The following is a 17658-nucleotide window of genomic DNA, read 5'->3' as shown; positions in this document are numbered from 1 at the left end:
GGAGGGGAGGGAAGGAATAAACAATTATATGGCACCACCTATGTGGCAGGCATTGTGCTAAATATTAAAAAATATATTATCTCATTTGACTCTCACAAAAACTCTGTGAGATATGTGCAATTATTATCCCCATTTTCCTATTGAGGACCTTGAAGAGGAGGCAGCTGGGTGGCTCAATAGACTGAGAGCCAGGCCTAGAGATAGGAGATCCTGGGTTCAAATCTAGTCTTAGACACTTCCTAGATGGGTGACCCTGGGCAAGTCATATAACCACCACTGCCTAGCCCTTACCACTCTTCTGCCTTGGACCCAATATGTAATATTGCTTCCAAGACAGAAAATAAGGTTTTTTTTAAATTTCTTAGAAATATTGCAAGGTAAACTTAATAACTGAACATAAATAACTGAAGAATAAAATATAAAAGAAGCTAGGAGATATTAATTATCTCTCATAAAAGAAAGGTAGCATGGTATAACAGGAAGAACATTGACTTTGGAGTCAAAAGATCTGAATTCAAATACTGGTACTCCTATTAACCATGTGACTTGGAGACCCATATAACTTCTATTCCTCATCTACAAAATGACTGGGTTGTGTGATGAAATGTACTATCCACTTACCAACTTAGAAGTGAAAGACTTGGAATACAGATTGAAGCAAAAAGTTTTTTTGTGTGATTAAAAAAAAATAAAGTCAATTCTATAATTAGTTGTGCCTGATTATACACACTTTCTTGTTTTGTTTGTTTGTTTTCCTTTTCCCACTGGGGAAGAGAGAAATAGGAGATAAAATTAAAAAAAAATTTAAAAATGATTAGGTTGGAATAGTTGATTTCTAAAATCTTTTCCAGGGAAAAATACTCAGTTCAATATAAAAATCTATCTTATCTTATAGGGAAGTAGAAATGGGGACAAGGTAAGTGTGTGGTGGGGATACTGATAGAAGGGAAGATGGATTGAGGGAGATGGTGGAAAAAATAAAACTCTTGTGAGGACAGATGAGGTGAAACAAACTGACTAAAATGGAAAAATGTTTTACATGATTATACATTTTAAATCTATATTAGGTTACTTACTGTCTTGGGGAGCAGAGGGAAGAAAGGAAAAAGGGAGAGAAATAATTTTGAACTCAAAATAAAAAAAAACAAAATGTTAAAAATTGTTTGAAAATGTAATTGAGAGAAAATGTAATATTTTTTACTGAAAAAATTAAAGTCTGTCCCATTTCTAAATTTTCTGATCCAATACTCTTCTGTGAAGTATTTGGTAGGTAGATAATCTTTTTTATAGAAAGCACTTTGTAAACATTATAGCTCTAAAGAAATAGGCTGCTTATTATTTTTGTGTAAACCAAGGCATTCATTCAACCATGTCTGAATAGCTAATATGTGTTTAGTACTGCACTATGAACAAATTGCTCATATTCATACAGCACTTTAAAGTTTGCTAAGTCAAGTAAAATCTATACCAGATTACTTGCCATATCAGAGAGAGGGGAGGGGGTGTGAGAGAGGCAGGGTAAGAAGGGAAGAGAATTTGGAACTCAAAATATTTTAAATTAATGTTAAAAATAGTTTTCACATGTAATTGAGAAAAATAAAATATTAATTTTTTGAATATTTGATAAGTGATTTGCATACATTTTCTCACATGGAACAACAAAAACATATTAGTAAATTACTTCTCTCCCTAGTATAGCTGGGGTGGTGGCAGCATCCACCCAAGAAGTAAAGGAAAAATAATAAAGTGCTATCTGAACTATTGCTAAATGGTATTATTCAGTAATTTAATTTTTAAAGTAAGTTTTTGCTCATATTGCTTGTTTACACATTATATACATTTCCTAATATATATTTCCTTCCCTTCTTTTTCCCAGCCTCTCATAACAAGGAATAAAGGCACGGGGAAAAAACAGATCAGCAAAGCTAGGTTATGTATGAAAGAAGTCTAATAGTATTTGTAGTGTTTGTGTGTGTGTGTGTGTGTGTGTGTGTGTGTGTACCTTCCTATTCTCTTTGGGTTATTATACTTTTAGAGCAATCAGTTTTGATGTTCTTGTTCTTTCCATTTATATTGTCATAATCATTGTATGCTTTGTGTCCCTGGGTCTGCTTACTTCATTTTGTGTCAGTTCACATGAGTTTTCTCATACTTCTCTTCATTCATCATATTGATTACTTCTTATAGCACAGCAATATTCTTATATGTGCTATTTATAATGTACTAATGGGAAGGGTTGCAAAAATGTGTCTAGTGGGGCCCATTTATTCAAGGAAGGCTTCCTGGAGGAAGTAAACAGGCATCTACAAGGCCAAGAAATTGATCAAAGGCAAGACTGCGAGAGGAGACACATCATTCCAGAGACCTAAAGGAAACTAGGCAATGCCAAAAACCCTATTAATTCAAAGTAGAAGAGGATTCATTTACTGCAACTCCCACTAATGCCTCATTTTCTTTTTGTAAAATGTGAATATTATATGTAGTTATACCTAATATAGTAGCAAATGAAATAATTATAAACATCTTTGAAAACTTCACATAAAACTATATAAATGTCTGTAATATTATTATCAGCTTTCCAATGGCTAAACTACTTGCTTTACCTAACTAGATAAACAACCTCAACAACTCTTATGACCTCTTATAATGGAATATGCAATCATTACCTCTAACTTAAATTTTACTACAAATGACTAGAAAGGCTCTATGTTCCTAAAACATATTCACATGAATTCTGCTTCTATCCTTTCCTCTCAAAAACAACAAAACAAAACAAAAAATACAGACTCTGTCAACAGACAAGAGGCCCCAAATACAATGCTTAAGTGTTGAACTCAAGATATTAATTAACTTTTGGCATCTGGAGTCCCTGAAGTATCACAAGAAAAATAATGGAAAGAGTGAAAATAGCAAAAAATTATCAACTTGATCTGACCTATTATTAGTATTCACTCTTCTGTATTATAGAAATGGTACTACTCCACTCAACCCAATTTCCACTTAGAGTGGAACTACATTACCAAATATCTTCATTGTGTAATGGATAATTCAAGGAATGCAGTCAGAAAACCTGATCTTCCTAAAGTTTAGCTTTGTTGTTGGTCTTCAGAAAGCTTATGGAGACCTTGTTGTTTCATTTGTGTTTGACTCTTTGTGATCCCATTTGAAGTTTTCTTGGCAAAGATAATTGATTTGTCATCTCCTTCTCTAGTTCCATTTACAGATGAGGAAACTGAGGCAAACTGGGTTAAGTGACTTACCTAAGACCACAGAGCTTATAAATGTCTGAGGTCAGATTTGAACTTAAGAAGATGAGTCTTCATAACTACAGGACCAGTGCTCTATCATCCACTGTGCCACCTAGCTGCCAACAGCTTTTCTTGAATCAGTACTTTGGATAGCTCCACATATCCTAACTAAGTCTTCTAACCAGAGAAATCGAAGATGTAGTCTGGGCATCTAGAGTGAAAAAGATGTCCTGAGATCTCCTCAGAACTTCTTTTACTGGCTTCTAGGCCATCCTCTCTGCTAGCTCCTTCAGGATTGAGATGGCCTGATGGAAGGAATGGTTCTCTAGGGTATTAGTTTCATCTACTGTCTCTGGCATGACACTCAGAGTACTGGGTTCTTTTTTTTCCACAAAAGTCATTTTCATTTGGTATTTTTTTTAACATTTAGTTTTTAAAAATTTAAGTTCCAAATTCTGTCACTTCCTTCAGCCACCCTCCCCAGCCCACTGAGAAAGCAAACAATGATATCAATTATATATGTGAAATCATGTAAAACATAATTCCATATTAACCATGTTGGAGAAGAAAGCAAGAAAAATAAAGTGAAAAAGTTGGTAGATTTTTAATATCACAGCCTTTTGGGGAAAGATGCAACACTGGAAGAGTTAGCAATAGGATTAGTGTGCAGCCTCTGAAGGCACCATTTTCATCAGCTGGAAACAATCCCACCACAATTACTTTTTTATAGGCAAATGAAATCCAATATAGATATATGTTAGGAAATAAGGCAATGAGCATTTTTATAATGTCTACTATTGCTAGGCATGGTGCTAAGTGCTTTCAACAAATATTATCACATTTGATCCTTAAAACAATCCCGCAAGGTCAATGCTGTTTATAAGTGTCTGAGGCTGGATTTGGGCTCGTCTTCCTGACTCCAGGCTTAGTGCTTTATCTACTGTGCAGCCAACTACCTTTGGGGCTTCACTCTAACCCAAGTAATTTTTTTTATTATCTAAACACCATAACCTGAGATAGTGCACATTTCAGTGGAGGATACTTAAGATTAGTAGATCACTTTCTTAATTTGCTAGAAATTCGTTAAGTCAAATAGTATTTGTTCTCCATCCACAGGGAACTTCAACTCAATATTAGATATCTTCAAATTTGGAGCTACTCCTGTACTTCCCGATTGTAGTAACTAGCTATGTGACCCTGGGCAAGACTCTCTGAGTTTCAGTGTCTATATATGAAAAATGGTGACAATAACGATTGTCCTATTTATCTTTTCTTGTGAAAGCTTATGGAGACCTTGCAGATAACTCCAGTCTATAGAGATAGTGGGAGAATGAAAGAAAGATACTTTGATGAAAATAGTCTTTGTTGCCTCCTTCATAAAGTCTTTCCTAATTTCCTTCCCAGGAATTACTGGGAGCAGAATTCCTTAAGGGAGGAAACTCCTACCAAAGCAAGTTAATACCTTTTCAGTAACTTAGAGAGTTGCCTAGGACATTGAATGGTTAACTAACTTGCTCAGAAGTCTCATAGCCAGTGTGAGTCAAGGGCAGAACTGTAATTTGGGTGATCCTGGCTCCCTACCCCACAATGCCTCTCATTAGCATTATTACTAAACACATAAACTTCACTTTGATTATTAGTTGATTATACATGGTTTAATTATAATATGTAATTATAATATGTAATTATAGTAAAACACACACACACACACATACACACCCTCTGTCTTGATCTTTATTTCTCCTGTTCTTTCTCTCTGGCTTTCTGATACATACAAACCTAGGTTTCACTCACAGCTGTGTGGTAGACATAACTTTGATTTATAGATCATAGATTTAGAGGCAGAAAGAATTTTAGATGACTTTTAGATTTTAGTCCAACCCCTTTGCTTCCTTTTGCAAATAAGAAAGCCAACAACCAGAGAGAATAATCTGACTTGTCTCAGATTACACAGGTAGTAAGTAAAAGAGATGAAATTTGAACCCAGATCCTCTGACTCCAAATTCAACATTCTCATCACTATGCCCAACTGCTCTGCAATTTTTAAACTTGGGGATATTTTGAATGTGTTGGTGGGCTTCTCTTAGATAAGCTTCATGAGACTCTATAATTCCCTTTGTATAGCAACTACTAGTTTCAGGTATTTTAATAAATGTCTCTGGATAGCACTGACAACTTGTGCATTTCCAATAAGAGTAGAAATATTAACTTAGTTTTATCAAATTAGACAACAGTAATCTCCCATTGTGATTTTCCACTGCTTGCCTAAGAATAAAAATTCCTCAGATAATAAATAAATTCTGTAGGTAGGAGGTTTTGCCATAATAAATAATTGAACTTTGTGGAGGCAAAAAAAATTCTCTCTGACATTCAGTATTGTGGGGTGAGGAAGTGAAGGAAAAATAAGTTAGAAGAACTGGTAAAAGGAAGTTGGATATATACTTAATTCCTTACTCCTACCAGTGTAGCCCAGAGCAGATCCTTGGCCACCAGGTTTAGACCCATATACATGATATATTCTGGGTGTGTCTCAACCTTAGCCATTTTAGGATAAGGCTATGGAATTTTTATCAGTAGATGAGTCCAATTGAGACTAAAGGACCAACTGGTTACCAAGACTTATTAATTCTATCTTCACAACAGCATTTGTCCACATGGCCCCATCACCCTACCTTAGGCCTTCATTGCCTCCTGCCTGGATTATTGTCATTGCCCCCTAATTTGTTTCTCTGCTTCTCCCTCAACTCATTTTTATCCACTCTTCACAAAGAACTGCCAAGCATGACATGAGTTCTGTTCTTCAAATAATATTTCTGTTGCTGTATATAATGTCTTCTTGGATCTGCTCATTTTACTTTTCATAATTTCATATAGACTTTCCATGTTTTTGCAAAATAAACCTGTTAATCATTTCTTATGGTGCAGCAATATTCCATCATATAATTGTGATAGAATACTACTGTGCCATAAGAAATATTATTTAAAGAATGACATGTGTGTCTTCTTTCAGAGAAAGAATTAATAAATAGAAAAAATGACATAGTTTTATCTATACATATACTTTTTCAAATGATGCTTTCTCTACTGGGGCAGGGCAGGTAAGAGTTAAGTGGGTATTCTAATGTAATAAATAAACAAATTAATTAATTTTTTTAATCCTAGTGTTTCTTCTAAGGCACAGATTAGATGTTATTTTCTCTATGAAGCCTTCTCTGATTTTCTCAATTGTTAGTTCTTGTTCGTTCTCTCTCTCTCTCTCTCTCTCTCTCTCTCTCTCTCTCTCTCTCTCTCTCTCCAAATTATCTTATAATTTCTTATCTAATCGACTGTCATATCACCCAGTAAAATGTAAACTCCTTGAAAGCAAGAGTTATTTTTCCCTTTCCTAGTCCCAGGACTTCAAACATAATAGATATTTAATAAATGCTTGTTGAAGTACCATAACTGGAGGTTACTATGTTTCAAGTTACCAGAGAAGACTGCCAAATTAGACAAAGTTGGCATTCTTTTTTAGATTCTTTTTTCCTAAACATCAACCCACCAAAAAGGAATATTTGCCAATGAACTCTAAGAAAAATGACAATAAATATTAAGAAATTTTTGCATTTTTAATGCTTCTCTCTCATTTATTCTTCTGAATCTATGTCTTCAAATCTGCCCCCAAGCTTGAAGTTTTTTTTTTATTTTTCCCATAATTTCCCATATTTCTCCCTGGCCCCAAAATCAGGGTCTAGGCTGGCAGAATATGATTTCCTAACAACTGAAAGAGGAGAGGGGAATGATGGGATTGTAGTGGAGTTCTAAATTGTAAGGGACTTCAAAAACCCTTTTGCCCATCATCTTACAGATGAGGAAGCTAAGGTCTAGGAAGACAAGTGACTTGGCTAAAGTCAAGTAGATAATAAACATTAGAATCAGAATTTGAACCTAGGTCTTTTGACTACAGAGCCAGTGCTACTTCCACTGTGCCATGCCACAAGGGATAAAGTTGTGGCTGTTGTGGTTTTTAACCCTCTTTGTAACATCCTAAATGAACCACACATGATGGTCATGACTGTGTATACCATTGCTTCTAGTTAGAATATGTGACAGACATCTAAGAGGAACAGAAGAATAACAGAAGCTACTGTGTTTATCACAATACAAGAGTGAAATCATGGAATGTCAATTCTTGCAGTTAGTGGGAAAAGTCTAGAAAAGCTCTAAACCGAAAAAGCAATGCATAAGAGGACTAAAATAAGAGTCTTCATAGTTCTTGCTGACCAAGTCAATGTTGAATACCATATGGAAAATGATAAATGCATAATTATTGACCATTACAGACTATCATGAGTAGGAGGCAGTTAACTCAGAAAGTAAGGTAGAAAAGCTGTGCTTCCCTAGAAAGAACACTGAGCTAGGAATCAAGAAAAATGGACTCTATCTTCACACATGCAATACAGTGGGTGTATATATATTTATGTTTTTATATATACATCTATATGTATGTGTATATGTATACATGCATGTTATTGTATATGCTTTTATGCATTCGTGTTAAAATGCATATATTCTATATGTATTTATATGTATAAAATATATATGAGTGTATAGTATGCAAGTTATCAACTCGACCTTCAATTTCCTTGACAAAGATAAATAAGGCTCTTAGAGTAAGAATTTAGGAAGAATCTAGAAGAAAGAAAAGGGTTTGGGAAGAGTGGAATCCCAATATACAGCTCGCTCTGTGTGTATATGTGTGTGTGTCTCTCTATGTCTGTGTGTATGGGTCTATTTTAATTTTTCTGGATCTCTGTTCTTTTGTCTTTTATCATGTCTCATCCTCCCCCTAAGATTCCCCTGCACCTCCATGTCCTTCAGCCCTGATTGGGAATGGGGGATGTTGGGACTGTAATTGGATAGTGATCTGGAAAGGACCTCAAAGACCATCTTGCCCATCATTTTACAGATGAAGAAATTAAGGTCTAAGAATGTAAGTGACTTTATTTCATGTCTATGTTTATGATATCTTAGTAGTGTATTTATAGAGTATATTTCTCTTGAAGATATTCTTCAAGACAGATGTGTAGATGGGGAAGCTGGGAAAAGTAGTTGACTTAGAACTTTTTTTTTTCTTTTTACCAAATCTCTGGTCATGTGTGTTTATTAAAGTTTAAGTGTTCTGATTTCAGTCTTTAATTGGATCTCATAAAACCAGCATCATTTTCTGGTCTTCTGGAAGACTGTCTGGTAATCTTAAAATTGTGTCAATATTTTGGGGGGCTTGGTTTAGTTTAAAGAGCTTTTGTGGTAAAAAGGTGGGTTTGGGGGCAGTCCATTTTACAGGCCACACTCAACACTGTATGTTCTCTCTCAACAGATGGTAATTTGACACGTATCCCTTTAATTGCCCTCTTTGTTTTGTATCCTAGTATTTTATACATATAAAATTGTATATTACCAGGTAAAACTGCTCAGATTACTTGTTTAAATTTGTACCCTTAGTAAAAGGCCAATTTTAAAAGACAAAAGAGTGACTGAGATACCATCATGAAATACATCTATGGGGATTCTTCCCTCCCACCACCAAAGCCATCCCATTACCTACATTTTCTCCTATGTTTTTTGAACTCAGAGATTGGAAAAGGGGGAAATGCGCAATCATATCCTGGTACCAGAGGCAGGAGGGAGAACAAAGGACCTGTGCTGCCTCTTCCACTGACACAAAGACATCATGGAGTGACCACATATCCCTGAGGGGCATCAAATCCAAGGATTGGTCAGGGCCAAAACTATCCTAGGGAAGCCAGCTACAGTGTTCCCACTCAAGGACATCTGCTCCAATAAACATTTTAAAGTACTTATTATGTACCAGATCCTGGGGAAAAGACTAGAGATAACAAAGAGAAAAATGGAATAATTCTACCTAGTTCTTATGGAATTTACATTCTTCTAAGGCAAAAATCATACTTAAATGTAGAAGTATATACAAAATATGTACAGAAGAAATATAAAACTTTTGGAGGAGGAGGAATTAGTTAATGGGGTGGGTGGCATATGGATCAATAAACAAAGATCTCAGGTTATAGGAAGCATCTGAGCTGAATGTTGATGGAAGCCAGGGATTCTTTTTTTTTTTTTAATAAAGATACCTTTTTGTATTAAACCAATTACACATAGTAACAAATTTCCACATAAGTTTTCCAAAGTTATATGATCCAAATTGTCTCCCTTCCTCCCCACTCCTGGAGCTGGCCAGCAATTCAATCTGGGTTATACAAGTATCATGTACAACATATTTCCATTATTCATTTTTGTAAGTGAACAATCATATAAAACCAAAACCCCCCCAAAAATCCCAAATAAACCAAATAAACTTAAGTGAAAAGTTGCATGGGATGCCAGGGATTCTTAAAGCATAGTCTTTCAAGAGAAAACTTTTTTCCCTTCTACTGGTAACTTCAAATTACATCTCTCTTTTATTGCTATACTCCAGTAAAATGAGAATGGGCTTTTACATGAGAAAAAAATCCAATAAGCACCCTGGAGACAGGATGGGGAAAGGAGACTCTTCTCACTACTTAGGAGTGAATGATCTTTGCTAAGCCACTTCTCTCAGTGTCAGTTTCCAAAACTGCCAAATTGAGGGATTGGATGTGATTAGGGGTCCTTAACATAGGGTAAATGCATTTGTTTTTTAAAATATTTTGGTAAATTATATTTCAGTATAGTTGATTTTTTTGTAATCCTATGTATTCTATTTTATGTTTTGAAAAACATGATTCTGAGAAAGGCTCCCTAGGTTTCACCAGACTGTCAACGGGGTTCATGATATAAAGAAAATTAAGAATCCCTGGACTTGGTGATCTATAAGATTCCTTTCCAGATCTAATATCCCATTACTTACTTCAAGGCTAACACCTAATGTCCTTGTGAAAAATACACACTACTTCTCCCTTAGTATGCAGGGGACAACAGGCAAAGCAAGTAAATAAGCATTTATTAGGCATTTACTATGTATACCAGGCAAATCTGTTGTACTATCAGGTATCTCATGATGGATATTTTTCTGTTTGTTCATGGAGGTCTTTTAATCATCAGATGGTCTGAAAATGAAAGATACTAGTATATTCCAAAGATTCTTGTGACCAGTAATTTAAGATCAGACTATTCAAAGGCCATGCTGCTGGAGGAGAAAATGGAAAAGATAGAAAGATGAGAAAGATTTAGAACTCTTTACCTCCATGATGGGGCTGGAAGCAAGAACCTTCTCTTCAATGTTGGTTTCACTGGCAGAGCCCCCAACTGTGGCAAAATATCGCATGGCGTATTTAGCTGATACTGTCTTTCCGGCTCCTGACTCCCCACTTACTATGATGGACTGGTTCTTTTCATCTCTGCAAAGCCAAGAAAAAAGGTGCTAGTCAATTGTTTACAACTTAAAGCACATCTTATCTATCAAGAGGACCCATTAGCAAGATTTTAAGACTGGCTTGTGGCCTCTCTCCTATGTCCTTGGGGAGTTTAAAAAGCATGATGAGCTCAAATACCAAATTCTCCCATATTACTCAAATAAAATTCAATCTTTTTCATTTCAAGTCTTGGAAAATAGGATAGTTTCGAGAGTGTTTTGAGCACCTAAAAGCAAGATTGTTGCCTTTTTCTTTACTGGTCCCCCACCAAAGCCTAAGAGGAAAGAAAGTCGAATTCATCAGTGAATAGCATTCATTGAGAGTCCAGATGTCCTATTGCTGATGCTCTAAGAAAATTGCTTTTGGTTATCTTCAGGGCCTAGGGCAATATTACCTTACTCCAAGAAGTTTTCCTCAATTGACTACACACTATGTGTATCAGGTCATTAATTTCATTCCCTGAGCATTTATTTGTTAATACAGTTTAGGTTATATTACTGTGTACTGATTTTTGCTTGCTAGTTGTCAGATGACTCTCTCCAACCCTCTTGGGACTTCATTGAAGTTGAAAAGTTACTTTACTCTTCTTTTATGCCCCCCACAACATTTCTTAATATAACATATTTAGTGTCCAGTCAGTAGATGTTCCATTATTGTGATTAGTCTTTTGTTTTCAAAGAGGACCAAGGACATCACAGGGTGATGTCTTGATTTGTGCATGAATTGGATTTAAGTTAGGCAGAGTTGTACAAAGTTTTCAGTCCACTACTAAGTTTGTATCCCAGAGATAAAACAAATGGGAAAGGACCTGTTTGTACAAAATATTTATAGCTGTGCTTTTTGTGGTTGCAAAAAATTGGAAAATGATGTCTATCGATTGGAGAATGACTGAACAAATCATGGTATATGATAGTGATGGGATACTATTATGCAATAAGGAATCACTTGCTTTCTATAAGAACTGGAAGGACCTACATGAAATGATAGAGTGAAATGAGCAGAACCAGGAGAACATTACACACATTGAAACATTGTGGGACAATCAAATATAATAGACTTTGCCATTAATACCAATGCAATGATCCAGGACAATCCCGAGGGGCTTATGAGAAAGAGCGCTATCCACATTGAGAGAAAGAACTGTGGGAGTAGAAATCCAGAAGAAAAACATTATTTATCGCTTGTTTATATGGGTTTGGATTTGGATTTTTTGTTTTAAAATATCACTCAATTACAAAAATGAGTAATATAGAAATGGGTTTTGAGTAATAATACATGTATAATACAGTGGAATTATTTGTCAGCTCCAGGAGGGGGGAGGGAAAAGGAGAGGAAGAGAAAATGAATCATGTAACCATGGAAAAATATTTTCAAATAAAATTATATTTTAAAAAAAAGTCATCAACATCACTCTGTCATCCAGAGTCATCAAAGTCGAGTGGTCAGACAAAAGTCAGGAAAAGGAGTGATGGCCTAGGATACAGTGAATGACCTGGTGTCCATCTGGCAATTAGCATATGCAGTGGCCATGCCTCAGTAAACCATCTCAGCAGTTGGGCTTAAACCTGGTTTAGGGTAACCGATGGTCCACAAATCCACCAGTGAATTAAGAGGATGTCTATCCCAAGAATAGAAGACTTCGCCCTTCAGAATGAGCAGATGAAAACAATTTGTTCCAACAGCCATGAAAGTGACTGCAGTAGGAACTGTGGAATGTTTAGGACTCAATCAGACATGGAAGATGCCAAGGTCATTCACTGCAGGTATTCTATAAATGTCTGCTGAATATGAATTGTCCTATGAATATAAAAGGTCCATGAAAGAATTCTTCTTCATAGAGCACAGATACTAGAAAGGATGAAGATAAACTGAAATGAGTGATTTAGATGAAACAGAAGGAAGAACATACTGACAGAATTGAGCCCATGAATAATGTGTTAAATCTCTACTATGGACAGGGTATTGTTCTGGGCTTTGGGGAAAATATGAGATGTCCAAAAGAATTTCTGGAACACCGTGTAGTTTAGATAAGAGTGTTTATTCAAAGTGCATACAGGCTAGGGAAGGCTCAAGAAGTATTAAATGAATGAATGTCACAAAGGACTTGCTCAGCTCTGGGAATCCACAAGAAACCAATTTGAAAAAGCAAAGGATGGAGTCTGAATACATGGATTCAAGTTAAAATTTGCCTTTTTAATAGTTCAAGGCTCAAAAAGTGTTACTACCTCTTTTAGGGATTCATTTCCTAATCTCTAAAATGAGGTTGGATTAATAATGATCTTGAAGTCCTAGGGAGAGAAGAAGGAACCTTAGAGATCAATTAGTAATACTCATTCATTTTACAGATAAATGAACAGGATCACAGAATTAAGCATCTTGTCCAAGATCATGTTTTAGCAGAACATGTACTCTGATGCTAAATCTACTGATCTTTTCATTGTACCATATAAGAGGCTTAATCTCTAAATCTCCTATCTGTCTTAAAAGGGGAGCTCCCTGAAGGCAGGGATTATGTCTTATTTATTTTTATTTCCTCCCACAGTACTTTGTACAAAGTAGACACAAGACATATTTGTTGAATGAATTCTTTGATTCTAGTTCTTAAGACATTAATGTTGAGTGTTAAAGGTATTATACCTAAGGCTTTTGTTTCCAAATTGTTTTGTAAATAGGTAGTAATAAGAACTTTGTTTATGTATTTATATACATATTGATATATGCCTATCAATATATAGATTATCTATATATCTATAGAGTACATGTATAAGTACATGTATATAGATTATAGATGTATACATAGATTATACATGAATATGTATATATGCACATATATACACATAAAGACATATGTACATACCCACATATTTTGTTTTTCAGTTATACCCAACTCTTCTTGAAACCATTTGGGCTTTCTTAGCAAAGATAGTGGAGTGGTATGCCATTTCCTTCTCCAGCTCATTTTACAGATGAAGAACTGAGGCCACCAGGGATAAGTGACTTGCCCAGGATCACATAGCTAGTAAGGATCTGAGGCTAGATTTGAACTCTGGACAGTGATTCTTCCTGATACCAGGTCCAATACTCTACTTGCTGTACTAACTAATAACTAACACATGCACATATACACACAGGAATCATATCTACATCTATATAGTTCTCCTTCTTGTTGATCTATCATCTGCCCATCTTTCCATCTATCTCTCTATTAGGGGGAAGATACACAATAGACCAACAAACATTCATTAAGCATCTACTATGTGCAAGGCACTGTGCGTACAAAGAGAGAAATGAAAAAGCTCCTGCTCTCAAGAGCATTTGCTTTCTATTGAACTATGGAGGGGGGAACAGCGTGTACATCTATGAGTAAAAACCACAATGACAAAAATCATAAGGTCACATGTGAAAGGACACTAATAGTTGATGGGGTGGGGTACAAATCATGTAGCCTTCATGTAGAAGGTGGCATTTAAGTTGAATTTGAAGGAAATAAGGAATTCTAAGAGGCAGATGTAAGGAAGAAATTCATTTCAGGCAAGGGAACTCCACAATGTAAAGACATGGAGATAGGGGATGGAATGTCATGGGCGTGAAACAATAACAAGGCCAGTACACTCCAAATTATAACATTCTACTTAAAGATTATAACACAATATAAAATTCTACTTAAAGGCAACAAATCAGAAGACCCATAATTTCGTAGCATTTAGAGCTGAAAGGGGCCTAAGAGACTGAATAATCTAAACCTCTGATTTAACAAGAAAAGGAAAGGAGAGGAAAAAAGTAAGCAAGAAAAAAAATCAGAAAACTTTTTTTTAAGACTAAGGAATGAAATTAGTTGGTATGCCATTTTAAGAGATATATTTCATTTAATTGTCAAGAACTATGAAGTAAATTTAATTGATTACATGATGTTTGGTATTGTTTATGTGGATAAGAAATCATTTTTAAAAGAAAAGTTATGTAAAAAGGGTTGATTTCAAAAATAAAAGCCCATCAAAATTATTCAGAATAACCATTCATTGTTTAATTTTCATCTCTGCATCCCTTAGTGTCTTGTCAAATTGGATTGAAAACCTGCATTCAGATTATTCTGCTAGAGACTGGGGAAGGAAAGAGACAAAGCTAGTCTCGAGAAAACTTTTGAATTGAGTTTGAGGTTATTGGACATACATATACATGAAAGTTAGTTATAGATGTGATATTTTTAGATTTAAAGTTATACTTAATGGGTGTGAGTGAAGGTAGATATAAATCATTATTACTGATACAATAAGTTCCTATTTTCTAGTATGCAGACAAGTGGAAAATCTAAATAACTAGAGTTTCTCAGTCTAGTAGAGTGATAATTAATGTTTGTCTTAAAGTGGTTTATGAAGCATAGAACACAATTAATTCATCTTCAGTTAAGTTTAAATGTTCATTGCATTTTTGGAAATCTTACTAAAAATAATTAGTGATTTATCTGTGGTCATCAGAATACTCCAATCCACTAATCATCAAGGACAAATTTCTCTCTCTCTCTCTCTCTCTCTCTCTCTCTCTCTTTCTCTCTCTCTCTCTCTCTCTCAACACTTTTGTGGATGTCCTCTCAAGTTCTATCTCATTCTACTTTTTTACAGTTGGTACTACCTAATTAAGTAACAATTATTAAATGGAAGGTCCATGGCAAACCCTGGAATTTCTTCCTAAATTTGGTATCAAGAGTTAGATAGAGTCATAATAATATATTGGTTTTAATGCTTTTCTTACAAGACTACGCCAGTCAGAAAAGTAACCTTCCAATGCCACTTTCTCTTCTCATTGCTAGTCTTTGTCCACCTCCCATTTCTTTTCAACTTTTATTAACACTTTTTTAAAAAAATGGCAATCATTCTTGATTTCACTCTGCCACCAACATATTGTTATCCTTTGTAACAAGAAAAACAAAGGAACAAAACTGATAGCAGACCAAGTCTGACAAGGTAGTCTGTATCCATTGCCTCCCACCGTTGCCAAGAGAAGAAAAAGTTGTCTCGTTATCACTCTTCTAGGACTAAGATTGGTAAAAATATTTTACCTAAAGTAATTTATGCATTATCACTTATTCCTCTCTTCCATCCAATCTTTTACCCATAACTCAAAGTTTAAGTAACCAAAAAACTTCTAACGGCCAAGATGGAAAATAGCTCAATTGAGGATAAAGAATTTTCCTGATATAATCAAGATTGAAGTATATTTCTATTTCTATCCCAAGAAGCACATTCTAGGGATGACAATGGACAATTAAAAATCCTATACTTGATTTTATTGTTTGGGACAGTGGTGCCAAGTCAAATAGAAATGGCAGAACACTAAACTCTACAAAAGGATCTTTTTACACTATGTACTGACTTAGAAAACCACACATTAACATTATCTATATTATAATGTATTTATACTTATTTTGTTGAATATTTCCATTACATTTTAACCTTTAGTAGGGAGGAAAGAGAGAACTGAAAAACATGTGTTGGGTGTAAGATGCAAGAAGACTGGAAAGGAGGGAGGACCTAGGTTATGAAAGATTTTGGATACCAAACAGAAGACTTTAACTCTGACCTTGGAGATGATAAAGAACCACTATCAGCAGAGTAGAAGGGTGCCATGGTAATTCCTATATACTATGGGGAAATCAATTTGGTAGTAGAAAGGAGGATGGATTGGTTTGGAGAGACATGTGGCAGGTAGACTCACCATAAGGTTATTGTAACATGTTGCCTGCCCCATTTGATTGTAATCTCAAAGGCACGGGCTAGTCCAAATATGAGGTTAAAAAGACCTATACCAAAGTGGTAGAAATATGAGAAGAAAAAAGGAGATGTATTAGGGAGATGTGATGCAAAGGTATGTTCAACATGCCTTTGCAACAGATTGGATACTGGGGATGAGAGAAAGTGAGGAGTTAATGGTAATGCTTATGTTGCCAGATTAGGGAACTGTGGAAGATGATGGTAAAGAGGGGGAGGGTTTGGGGTAGGAGAGAAAATAAATTCAGTTTTGGACATGTTGATTTTAAAATATCTTCAGGACATCTAGTTCAAGATGTCTACTAAGCAATTAGAAATGGAATACTGGAGGTCCACAGAGAGTGTAGGGCTGGGTAAGTACATTTGAGAATCATCAGCATAGAGATGATATAATTGAATCAATGGGAGCTGATGAGATCCCCAAGAGAAATGATATAGAAGAGGAAGAGAAGGAAGCCCAGAATAGAGCCCTATGGAGGGCATGACCTGAATGAAGATCTGGTGAAGGAAACTAAAATAGAACAGTGGGATATGTAGGAACAGAACCAGGAGAGGGAAGCATGGAGGGAAGCAAGCATCAGGGAGAAGAGGGCAATCAATCCTGTAGAAACAATCCAGTATATAACAATTAGATCTGTCCAATCCAATAAAACAGACTCCTTTATCAAGCAGTAAGTTCTCTGTCACTGAAGTGTTCAGAAGATGGATGACCACTTTAGGGGATTTTATACAACCAGACTCCTACCTTAGGAGAGAGTTTGAATTAGATGACTATTAAAATGCTTTCCAAATCTCAGATTCTTTGATAATTTTTCCAGTATTGTAGCCAACACAGAGCAGGAACAGGTGAGGTGTATATACAGGAAAGGATCACCAGGGAGAGGAGAGAAGAGCTTCCTACACAAATTAAGAGGACCAGATAGTAGGAAGGCTGGGAAGTCCTGGACTGGGAACTCTGATGAACACCATAGTCAGGGTGGTAGGGTTGAAGTAGGATTGAAAAGGAAGATAGGCAAGCACTGAAAACAACTGCACGATTTTGCTATAAGTTGGCTCTAACTCTATATCCTCAACTGTCATTCCCTTTCTCAACTGTCATCGTCATTCTCCAAGATTCCTTTCCCTTTGGGAAGATATTCAAGTACATATCAGTATTCCAGAAGACTGACAACTGCAAAGGCAACTGTCCTATTTCTTCATTGCAAACTGTGTCAGATGGAAAACTATTCTGACACCGAGAAATACAGACAACAC

At 35.6% G+C, this 17658-nt stretch overlaps 1 protein-coding gene across 1 annotated transcript in view; it reads right to left on the bottom strand.

The window, feature by feature from the left end:
- The window catches only part of MYO5B (myosin VB), a 582592-nt gene that overhangs the window by 279869 nt on the left and 285065 nt on the right, over positions 1-17658 (bottom strand). The window contains exon 5 of the mRNA XM_044681604.1: positions 10468-10624. Coding sequence (XP_044537539.1) covers positions 10468-10624 — 157 coding nt within the window. The remainder of the gene's footprint in view (positions 1-10467; positions 10625-17658) is intronic.

Source organism: Gracilinanus agilis, chromosome 1, assembly GCF_016433145.1.
Source record: "Gracilinanus agilis isolate LMUSP501 chromosome 1, AgileGrace, whole genome shotgun sequence".
Lineage (NCBI taxonomy): Eukaryota > Metazoa > Chordata > Mammalia > Didelphimorphia > Didelphidae > Gracilinanus > Gracilinanus agilis.
The sequence above is the reverse complement of the archived record's forward strand: the minus strand, read 5'-3'. Positions and strand labels throughout refer to the sequence as shown.